We start from the raw sequence: 12,168 nt of genomic DNA, 5'->3' as shown, positions 1-12,168 counted from the left end.
TTCCCACTCTGATTAACAAAGAGCTAATTTTTGGTACAATCCTAGCACCATTTTACTACCTAAAAATGGGCCTGAAAATCCTTTGTTTTTAAAAAATTTACTTAGCTTTTTCTAGCCAATTTGTTCTGCGAAGTCCTCTGGGGTCTCTTAATAATAAAGAATGTTAGAAAAGCAATCTATATAGGATTTCATCCAGAAGGTAGCGCCACCTCCCTCGACACTTTATTCTAGCAAGAAAAAGAAGGTTCCAGAAGAGTTTCCAAGCTCCCCCAGATACAGTCACCTTACGTAGTCTGCTCCTGTGGGGACAGAAATACCCGCTTCAGGCACACAACCTCTCTGCCGGGGGAGGGTCTCGCAGGGTGATCCCTTCTGACCAGTCGTGTCTGTAAATGCCCTCATGCCACACTCCGGTGCTATGTGCAAGGACACACACAGGTGTGGGCTGGGTAGTAGACACCGTGGAGGCTGCTTGGATATTTGCTAAGGGTTAGTAGAAGTATTCCAGGTGGTGAAGACTTTGCAGCTGGGTGGTCATGAGAATTTTCTAATTGTTCCCCAAGGAAAAACTCAAGTTAACATCAGGGCATGCTACAGACGACGGGTTCTCAACCTTGATTGTGCATTTGAATCATCTATGGAGCTTTTAAATAATACTGACGCCCGGGTCCCACTTCAGATGAATTAAGTCAGAATGTAGAGGCCACTCCCCGGCAATGGGAACAAAGGAGAGGGAGAGGCCCCAGGGATGGCCCTCAGCCTTACTCCTGCAGGCACAGTCACAAAGGAAGACGTTCCCTTCCCTGTTGACACAGTCACACAGCAATTCCAAGTTCTATGCAATTTAGGGGCCCAATTATAGTTCTTGAAGAAAGCACATTGCTTTGCAAAAGTGATGCTGTTCTAGGTAAAAACCTGGATCTGTTTTAAACAATCTAGAAAATGAATGTATTACTGAAAAATATCAGTGCTATTTTTAGTCTACCCAGTGTGTATCTACCCACACCCTGACTCCTGCTACTGAGAACCAGGGCTGAGTGATGTAATGTCAGTAGAAAGGGGGAAAAGGCACTGGAGGATCCTTTTGCAAGCCCCACCTCTTAGGGCTAAGGTTGTGAGGGAGGTATGGGGGGTGACGGACAGGGCACTGCCCTGGTGGCCCTGCAGGTCCTCACTGTGGGGGTTGGTATGAGGGAGGTTGTCTCACTGGTGGTGGCAGTCAAACCCACTGTTCTCCTCGATTGCTTTTACATTTATATAATGCATGTTAATGTTACACTTTTCTGACTTATTTTATAGGCTATTATGCTGATAATTGGAAAGACTACTTAAGGAAGAGGGACCCTCCTATGATTAAAGCATTCTTTGACACAGCCGAGGAGAAACCCTTCTGCAGTGAGTGGTGAATGTGCTTGTTTCCTGTTACTCAACTCCTCTTTTTTTTTTTTTTTTTTTTTGTAATGTCTGAGTCTCAGCTTTCTGGCTACTTCTTGGCAAATGAAGGCCAAGATGAAGCATGGACTTTGGAGTTGGAAGGACCTAGGTTGAATCCTGTACATAACAGCTGTGTGATCTTGGTCAAGATAATTAACCTCTCTGAGTTTCAATGTCCTGCTTGGTAAAATGGGGATAATCATGCCTGTCTTCCAGGTTATAAGGATTAAAATCTCAACAAATCGTTACTGTTAGCGCCACTGGATGGCCTCTCTAATCACTGTGGTCTTGCAGAAAATTTGCTTGATCACCAAAAGACATGAGATTGTAGCTAGGAAAAATCAGCTGTCAGCCACATCTACAGGCCAGTTATAGCTCCAAAGCAACCACAGTGATCTCCTAAAGACATTGAGAGGCTGAGTATTCCAAATGGGAGCTAAACAGGGCAGCAGATGATTCGATGCCCCGGAAAGCAAGTAGGAATTTTCCTGGGCAGATGTACATCTTACAATCTTATCTCCCTTTTCACTTTTTGGGGGATCAACCCTTATAAAAGAGGCTGCCGATCACCAGATTTCCCTCCTCCTCTGGGGCCATGCGTGGCAGCCCAGGGTTTGGTACCTGCCCAATCCAAGTGGGGCAAGCCCATGAAATGGCAACTCCATAGCTGACCTTATTCCCTTGTGGGACTGTCATCTCCCTGAGCCTCTCCTTTCTCTGCAAGTCTGACCGAGAGATAGCAAATCTGACTATCATGGTGGGATCCCCATCTCCCCAGAGCATCCTTGACCTTGGGGAGGAAGAATAGTTCTCTGGACATGTTATGTGCTCTCATTTATTTAGTAGGAATTAATGGGTATCCACAGATATTACTGCTGGGATTACAAAGAGGAAAACCCACTCCTTTCCAGTTATTGTTGTAGTATATTTTAGCTTTTTATTTTAAACCCCATAAGACATTACACTGGGAATATCTGTATAGATGTACACATATGTTTACCACTTTTTTGATTATCATTTTTCTTGTATTTTGTAAATACAGTAAAGCATGCTGACTAATGATGAGAGAATACAGAGCATTATAAGAGCTCTGAGAGAGACCTGACTTAGTCTGAGGGTCCTCCTGGAGGAAGTATTAAGCTAAAACCTGAAGGATGAATTGGCAAAAGGGGCAAAGTAAGAGTGTCCAAGTTGGGGAAAGGCCCAGAAGCAAGAGAGAGCATGGCAGTGCAGGTGGTGTGGCATGACTGGGGAAGAGATGAGGGAGGCAGGGGAGGCTGGTGGACGTGGCCCAGATTGAGGAAGACCTTGGCAGCTGTGGAGGGTCTCTACACGGCCCCCGATTTGGTTTATTGTAAAATGGGCAAGGATCGAAGTGAACCAGTCCCTCTTGACAGTAAGCCATGAGACTTAGTCAATAAGGTGGAAACACTGATCCAAGAGTGATGCCTAAACATGGCAATTGGATACCACTGAATTCTGCCATCACTCAGGCTATCTTTACCAAAGAGGATAGAAAGAAACATTAGAAAATTCTGCCCTGGATCTTTGCAGTAAAACTAGAGGAAGAGAAAAAAGAGACTCAGTTATTAGGGAGGCTGGGTTTTTAGGAACTGAACCTTTAGAAAAACAGTTGGGAATATTCTTCTCTTACCATGTTCCCTCCCTGTTTTGTAGTATATCATTACTTTGTGGATATTATAACTTGGAACAAGAACGTAAGAAGAGGATCCATTACAATCAAGTTGAGAGACAAAGCTGGAAACACCACAGAATCCAAAATCAATCAGTAAGTTGGGCTGGGATCCTCTACAGCTTACTATTTCCTTTTTTTGCTCAGAGAAATGAAATCCTAAACATATCTGCTTTTAGATTATAGGTCTGTATGCATCTTTGTTCTATAAAAGATATAAGGGGATATATTGCTTAGTTGCTTCTTGCCGCTCTTGATCTTCCAGGCTGTTTACAAATGGAACTGGTGCAGGAATTTTCATCCCTTTTCTTCCCTCCCTCTTTCCTTCCCTTCCTCTTGCCTTTCCTTTCCTCCCTCCCTTCCTCCCTCTTTCCCTCACTCCCTTCCTTCCTTCATCCTTTCTCCCTCCCTCCCTCCTTTTCTCCCTCCCTCCCTCCTTTTCTCCCTGTCCTCCTTTCTTCCTTTGCTTAAATATTTAATTCCAAAAGTCATCCCTGCTCACTGTAAATGATTTAAACAGTAAAGAAGTTTGTAACATAAAGTACAAATCCTTGCCCCATCCCAACAATCCCATTCCCAAAGGCACCTACTCACATACACGTTTCTATTCTTTTCTGAGCTCATAATATACATACATAAAAACATACGTATGTATGTTTCCAAAACTCAGAAAATGTAATTTGCAATAAAAAATTGGAAACATCCTAAAAATCCAACAATGGGAAAATGGTTAGTTAAATATTCTCATATAATATTATTCAAATACTGAAGTTATTCATGAAACATTAAACGAAATGCTTATAATGTATGAAGTGAAAAGAATGCAGGATATAAAGTTATATAAAGTATAATTTTAGCTCAACAATGGAAAAATAATGACAAAGAAACATGCCAAAATATGTTAGACTGCTCCTTGGGTGGTAGGAATATGAGTGCTTTTTTAAGTTTCTCTTTACTTTTTGATTTTCTGTGATTTTATATATATGTGTGTATATATATATAGTTTGTTTTTTTAATTTTTAAATTTTATGTTTTTTTAAGATTATTTTATTTATTTTTGGCAGTGTTGGGTCTTCATTGCTGTGTGCAGGCTTTCTCTAGTTGTGGCAAGCAGGGGCTGCTCTTCGTTGCAGTTCACAGGCTTCTCAGTGCGGTGGCTTCTCTTGTTGTGGAGCACGGGCTCTAGGTGCGAGGGTTTCAGTAGTTGTAGCTCATGGGCTCAGTAGTTGTGGCTCTTGGGCTCTAGAGTACAGGTTCAGTAGTTGTGGCACATGGGCTTAGTTGCTCCACGGCATGTGGGATCTTCCTGGACCAGGGATTGAACCCGTGTCCCCTGCATTGGCAGGCAGATTCTTAACCACTGTGCTACCAGGGAAGCCCCTGTATATATACTTCTAAAATAACCAAAACTTTTTTTCATCTATTACTTTTATAATCAGGGAAGAGGGGGGAAAACCCCAAACTCTTTACTTTAAGTGAAGGAATTTGAGGCTCATTTTATTCATTTACACAAGAGATGTTTCCTGGGTCGTATTATTTACTAGACACTTGGGTTGTCCCATGGCCTCACCCATAGAGGACCACATAGAATGTCATCTGCAACTGGCAACTGCCTTATGGATTCACTGTGTAGACAAATAGGGAAGGTGTGGATGGGTGGTTTGCAAGTGGCTTTTTAATTAATTAATTAATTTATTTATTGGCTGCACTGGGTCTTCGTTGCTGCATACGGGCTTTCTCTAGTTGCGGCGAGCTGGGGCTACACTTCATTGCGGTGTGCGGGCTCCTCATTGCAGTGGCTTCTCTCTTGCTGTGGAGCACGGGCTCTAGGCGCATGGGCTTCAGCAGTTGCGGCACATAGGCTCAACAGTTGTGGCTCATGGGCTCTAGAGTGCAGGCTCAATAGTTGTGGTGCATGGGCTTCATTGCTCCTCAGCATGTGAGATCTTCCCAGACCAGGAATTGAACCCGTGTCCCCTGCATTGGTAGGTGGATTCTTAACCACTGTGCCACCTAGGAAGTCCCCGGAAGTGGCTTTTTAAAATGCATCCTTGGATCATAATAACAACAGCCTTTGTTTATTGAACCAAGCACATTACAGACATTGGCTAATGTAATTCTCACTAAAACCCTGTGAAGTGGTATTACCATCCCTATTTTATATATGAGGAAACTGAGGCTCAGAGAGGGCAAGAGATTTGGCCAATATCACACTCCCTTCAGCACCAACGTCCCCAAACACAGTGGGGCAGCATTTTGAGAGAGGGAACCGCTAGGGGCCGCATGTTGAGGAACCAGCCTCAGGTAGCTTCACTGAGGAAGGTAGGCAGAGACCTCACCTGGACAGTCTAAGAAACAGCAGGGGAGATTGTGCAGTTACATTATGAGGAGCACTCACTCAGCAAAATTTGGGTATTTGTGCCAATAACTGGTTATGTATTTGCTTTACATATGTTTTGGAAGTTTGAATTTTACATAGTGAATTTCTCCCAAGTAGGAATTCCTGTATTTGGAGGCTTGTTTCTTGATTAAGATGGAGACCTTAACATCTTTATTTTAGTCATGTTTGTGAAAAAGTCATCACCAATCAGAGAATATATGGGAAAAAAGGAAGTAATTGTTCTATTTTGTAGTAAGATTATGGCCACTTTTCTCGTTTTTGCAAGGTAAACTTTAACATTGTACTATTTAGTACTTTTTACAATTTAAGAAAAGAGAAATAATATTAGAGTATGTACCCTGAGTTTATTGTCCTACCAGGCTATGGCTACAAATGAAGACACACTCAAGGATGTTACCTGGCTGTTGATTCTCCCTGTATACATGTTTTAGACATATTTCTTTTTTTTAACCTTAAAAAAATTGAGATCGAATTTACATATCATAAAATTTGCCTTTTTAAAGTTTATAATTCAGGGGTTTTTAGTATATTTACAAAACGTGCCACCATCGATACCATCTAATTTAAGAACATTTTCATCATCTCAAAAAGAAGCCCCTTACTTATCAGTAGTAATTCCCCCTTCTTCCCTCCTGCCCAGCCCCTGCCAACCACTAATCTGCTTTCTATCTTTATAGATTTACCTCCTCTGGACATGTTGTATAAATGGAATCATACAATTTGAGGTCTTCTGTGTCTGGCTTTTTTTTGCTTTGCATAATGTTTTCGAGATTTACCCATGTTGCAGCATTCATCAGTACTTCATTCCTTTTTATGGCTGAATAATATTCCATTGTACAGATATTCTACATTTTCTTTTAATCCACTGACTTCTGGTGCAGTGTGCTTCCACTGCACCACTCCGCTCACATATATACCACATTGTATCTATCCTTCCCCAGCTGATGAGTATTTGTGTTATTTCTACTTTGGGGCTGTTATGAATACTGCTGCTATGAACATAATGTGTGTATTTGTGTGGATATATGTTTTCATTTTTCTTGGGTGTACACCTAGGAGTGGAATTTCTGGGTCGCACAGAACCTGTACTCCAGTTCTGCCCCGGGGCACACGGCTCCACTGGGAAGGTCTCTCTGGTGTTCCCAAGCCCCAGTACTCGGTCCTGCGGGCCTCCGCACTCGCACCTAGGCGGAGCAGGAGGGGCCCCCTCCCCCAGCTGCTGCGCAGGCGCTGTGTGCAGCGGCAGCTGCGCGGCCCCGCCCTGCCAGCCAGAATCGAGCGAGCGGCCGTGGGTCCTCCTGCCCTCCTGCCCGCAGCTGGAGGCCATAGAGCCTACAACCGGTGGCTACCCCCCACCATGCCTTTATTATTATAATTATTTCACTATGTGCGGGAATTCTTTGAGGATCTGAGTAGATGTCTCCAGAAAGGATTTGCCTTTTCCTCTGTCAAGGTCCTGGAGATGCCATCAACCTGGGATTACTTTAATTTTTAAACTTGAGGTTTATCTGACCACAAGTAGTTTGAATTTGAGCTGCTGACCCCTGTGAAGGGCAGTCTGCTGCGTCCTGGCTCCTCACAGTGCCGAGATTTGAGGCAGGGAATTTTCTGTCCGGAGGCGGTAGAAGGTTGTTTACTTCAAGTTCATCTTTAGTTCACTCTTCCCCCAGAGTTCTCCTATTCAACTCCCCACCTTGAGCGGCCCATAGAATTCATGTTTGATGTCCTGCTGCACTGCAGGGCCATGAAAACTGAAGTTCAAGGTTACCAAGTTTCAGAAAAGACCAACAAAAGGTGACTGCAGTATTCCTTTTATCTATTTGGATTTCCGTTTTCACATATTTTGAGCGTTTCTTTTCTCTTGAGTATTCTTTCCTTTCTTCTTATCTCAATGTAATTTAAAAGGTTTTTAGTTTTGTTGTTTGTGTCCACTCTTATGAGTTGTTTGCAGGGTATTTAGTGCACCATACTGCCAGAACCCATAGTTCACAGGATCTCACTCTTTTTTATTTTTATTTTTAAAAATGTATTTTGCTGCACTTGCCAGAACTCATAGTTCACTGGCTCTCACTCTATTCTTTATCATTTTAAAGTATATTTTTTAAACGTTATTTATTTGGCTGCATTGGGTCTTAGCTGCAGCAAGTGGGATCTTTGTTGCCCTGTACAGGATCTTTGTGGTGGCATGTGGTTTCTTAGTTGCAGTATGCATGTGGGAACTAGTTCCCTGACCAGGTATCAAACCCTGGCCCCCTGCGTTGTGAGCTCAGAGTCTTAACCACTGGACCACCAAGGAAGTCCCTCTTGTATGAATCCAACCCTTGGTTAGTGCCTCCCTGTGCATTTCCAAATATCCTTCTAGAAGGAAGAGGGCGTCTTATCTGTACTCAGGGACAACTGGTCAGCTGCAGATCTCCTTTTTCCTCTCCTGCCTTCCTGGTACCCCCACTGGGTTCTGCCATCTGCAAGTGGCATTGCTTTCTCTTGGAGTCCCTGCCCTGTCCTGTTTCCACAGTTGCCCTTGGAGACGTGGGAAAGGATCCCTTTTTCTTTTGCTACACTCTGATCAAGAGAGGACCAGAGTGGTACTGCTTATAACCCTTTTTGGTTAAACTACTTCTTTCCTATAAGTTTTGTTTTGTTTTTGTTTTGCTCTTTATTGTGAAAAATTAAAGTTTACAGGAAAGTTTCAGTAGTAATAAGAGCCTTTTCTTTTTCTGAACCATTCTATGGTAATTGCCAACAAGCTGCCTCATCAACCCAAAGTACACTTTAGTGTGTATTTTCTACACACAAGGACATTCTCCTACATAACCACAATTGACCATCAAAATAAGAGAAATAACATTGATACCTTACTACCATTTGATCCTGAGACCTCATTCTAGTTTTACTAATTGTCCTAATAACGTCCTTTGTAGGAGAGATTCAATCCAGGATCACGGGCTGTGTTTGTCCTGTCTCTTTGGTCTTCACATTGGAATAGTTCTGCATTTCCTTGACTCTTTGACACTTTTGAAGATTACAGGTAGACTAGTTTTAGCATGTCTTCAGTTTGGGTTTGCCTGATGTTTCCTCATGATTAGATTCAGATCACGACCTTTGGCAAAGATAGCACAAAGGTGATGTCATGTTTGTCTCAGTGCATCCTATCAGGAGGCTCACAATTTTGATTTGTTTCATTAATGGGGATCAATTGATTCAGGTGATTTCTGCCAAGTTTCTCCACTTTAAAGTTACTATTTTTCCCTTTGTAATTAATTAGTATTTTGTGGGTAGGTACTTTGAGACCATGAAAATGGTCCATTACTCCTAAATTTTACCCACTAACTGTAATGTTTCATGGTTGAATTATTACTCTGATGGCTGCCAAATGATTGTTCTAATTCAACATTTAAGAAAGGCATTCTCTAACCCATATATATGGAGAAATGGTACTGATGAACCCAGTGGCAGAGCAAGAGTGGAGATACAGATGTAGAGAATGGACTTGAGGACACGGGGCTGGGGTGGGAGGCGAAGGGGAAGCTGGGACAAAGTGAGAGAGTAGCATAGACATATTTACACTACCAAATGTAAAATAGATAGCTAGTGGGAAGTTGCTGTATAACAAAAGGAGATCAATTTGATGATGGGTGATGCCTTAAAGGGCCAGGACAGGTAGGGTGGGAGGGAGTCACGGGGGGGAGGGGATATGGGGATATATGTATAAATACAGCTGATTCACTTTGATGTACCTCAAAAACTGGTACAAGAGTGTAAAGCAAATATATTCCAATAAAGAGCTTAAAAAAAAAGAAAAGAAAGGCATTCTCTTCTATTTATTTATTCATTTGTTTATATCAACATGGACTTCTGGATTTTTATTTTATTAATGGGGACTTATAATCAGTTACTATCATTTATTTATTTATTTTGATATTCAAATTGTCCCAGATCTGGCCAGTGCCCCCCTTTCCCCCCTTTTTTGGGTGCTCTTTTAATGTATTTTTAATTGTGGTTTAAAAAAAAAGATTTACCGTTTTAATCATTTTCAAGTGTATAATTCAGTAGCATGAAGTATATTCACATTATTGTAAAACAGATATCCAGAACTTTTTCATCTTGCAAAACTGAAACTCTGTACCCATTAAATAACAACATCCATTTCTCCCTTCCCCCACTCCCTGGCAACCACCATTCTACTTTCTGTTTCTATGAACTTGACTACTTTAGATACCTCATACAAGTGGAATCAAGCAATATTTACTTTTTTGTGACTGGTTTATTTCATTTAGCATAATATCCTCAAGTCTCATTCATGTGGTAGCATGTGATAGGATTTCATTTATTTTTAAGGCTGAATAATATTCCACTGTATATACAAATCAAATTTTTTTAATCCATTCATCCATTGATGGACCTCTGGGTTGCTTTCACCTCTTGCCTATGGTAAAAATGCTGCTATGAACATGGGTGTGCAAATGTCTCTGAGACCTTGCTTTCAATTCTTTTGAGTATATACCTAGAAGTAGAATTGCTGGATCATGTGGTAGTTCTATTTTAAGTTTTTTGAGGAGCCTTCAAAATGGTTGTCACAGTGGCTGTACCATTTTACATTCCCATAACATTGTACAAGTGTTCCAGTTTTTTCATATCCTCGTCAACACTTGTTATTTTCTGTTTTTTTTTTTTTTCATAGTAGCCATCCTACTGAGTGTGAAATGATTCTATAGTCTTTTGAATATCTCTATTACTCTTTGAGTGTTTCCTTACTTTTCGGCATACACGTTGTTCCAGGATCACTGTACTTTCCCTGCCCTAGTCCTGGAATCAACCATTTCTCCAGGGAGCCCTAGTTCCTTTTCGTGGAGATGGAAACCAAAATCTGGGCAACATTTTGGATTAGTTTTACATGTGGCACTTCTGCTCTCCACAGGACTGACACATGTTTCCAGTGAGGCTGGGGTGACAGGCACTTCCTCACCCTTATCCCCACCTCCAAACTAAGGATGCATTTCTAGAGCAATCATTTCTCCATAGCCTACCCAGAGGGACAGTACCCAGCTGAACCTCTCCAGTGGATACACCTTAGGCTCAGTTTGGGATTCCAATTGTAGGAAACATCTCCACACACTTGGAAAAAAGTATTGGAACCTGGATTGTAGCTATTTTAAGGTTTCTCTTGAGAGACAGAACTGAAAAAATATATGCTTCCACAACTTCTAAATCAGTAACTAGTTTGGCTAAAAAATACACCTATGCATCTAGGAATGCAGTTTAATGGAAAGACCATAACTTTGAACTCAGCCAGAACTGGGTTTTGATCCATGCACTGCTACAGATAAGCCCTGTGACCTGGGTGAGATTTAGCTCTGCAGGCACCTGTTCCTCGTCTGTAAAATGAAGACAATAATACCTTGCAGAATTTTTTAGGGGACTGGAGACATGTCAAGAGATGAGGATGCTGTCTGGCTATAGCAGGCAGCCCGTACCTCTCTAATGTCACAGCATTTCATTAGTCCTGGGGCCAGCAGCTTCACTTATGCAGTCCTTGGAATCCTATGGACTTTGCCCATGAAAGTGGGCAAAGTGCAGGCTACAGGGTCAAATGGCTATCTGCTGATGAGTGATTTGCAGGCTTCAAAACTGTTTTCTTGGACTTCCCTGGTGGCGCAGTGGTTAAGAACCTGCCTGCCAATGCAGGGGACAAGGGTTTGATCCCTGTCTGGGAAGATCCCACATGCCTCAGAGCAACTAAGCCCGTACGCCACAACTACTGAGCCTGTGCACTAGAGCCTGCGTGCCACCACTACTGAGCCTGAGTGCTACAACTACTGAAGCCCATGCGCCTAGAGCCCGTGCTCCACACCAAGAGAAACCACCGCACTGAGAAGCCCGTGCACTGCAAGGAAGAGTAGCCCTGGCTCACCACAACTAGAAGAGAAAGCTCATGCACAGCAACAAAGACCCAACGCAGCCAACCCCTCCCAAAAAAACAAACACAAAAACTTGTTTTCTTTCATTGGTAATTTATATCCACTTAAAAATATATTATTTCTTCCTTCCAGTGAACCCGCAACATTTCATAAATACCACCAAGTGAGTCTGCTTGCAAGATTCAATCAAGATCTGGATCAAGTGGCAGCCATTTCCTTGATGTTCTCCACGGGATCTGTAATAGGCCCGAGGTACAAGCTCAGGATTCTCCGAATGAAGTTAAGGTCACTTGCCCATCCAGAGAGGTGAGCTGAGGCAGGGTCTGACAAGCCCCTGTTTTCCAAAGATGTTATTGGTTCCTGTCCAATCTGCTTGGTCTGGTGTTTTAACAGGACTTCATCAATCACAATGAAGGAAGTGAGGGGTTTTCCAAAACTTGACTTGGTAAAAATAAATTGTCCAGTAATCCAAGAAAAATCCACTGGTGTGCACTTAAAGATAAACAGTCCAATAATCCAAAGAAACAATGTTGTTATATGCTTAGAGTTACACTAGTCCTCCCTAACCACTCCACCCAGGCTGCTTGCAAGCTGATCATATGTGTTGTAGAAAAGAAAGCCTCATATAATTTGGCAAACTGATACAACAGAGGCGGCTATTTAAAAAGGTACAGAACTGGAATATAATATTATTCTATTGATACAGGATAAAAGTACTATAT

The 12,168-nt window shown here is 42.1% G+C and overlaps 1 protein-coding gene across 4 annotated transcripts in view; it reads left to right on the top strand.

Moving 5' to 3' along the window:
- LIPH (lipase H) overlaps positions 1–12,168 on the top strand; it is a 42,728-nt gene that overhangs the window by 28,168 nt on the left and 2,392 nt on the right. The window contains exons 7-10 of one of the 4 annotated variants that reach the window (XM_057739147.1): positions 1,300–1,395; positions 3,112–3,223; positions 7,269–7,322; positions 11,579–11,698. In XM_057739147.1, coding sequence (XP_057595130.1) covers positions 1,300–1,395; positions 3,112–3,223; positions 7,269–7,322; positions 11,579–11,698 — 382 coding nt within the window. Of the gene's footprint in view, positions 1–1,299; positions 1,396–3,111; positions 3,224–7,198; positions 7,323–11,578; positions 11,753–12,168 lie in introns of those variants that run through there. The other 3 variants (XM_057739145.1, XM_057739146.1, XM_057739148.1) reach the window with 3 other exon arrangements.

Source organism: Hippopotamus amphibius, chromosome 6, assembly GCF_030028045.1.
Source record: "Hippopotamus amphibius kiboko isolate mHipAmp2 chromosome 6, mHipAmp2.hap2, whole genome shotgun sequence".
Taxonomy (NCBI): Eukaryota; Metazoa; Chordata; class Mammalia; order Artiodactyla; family Hippopotamidae; genus Hippopotamus; species Hippopotamus amphibius.
This window is presented reverse-complemented; position numbering and strand designations above follow the sequence as displayed.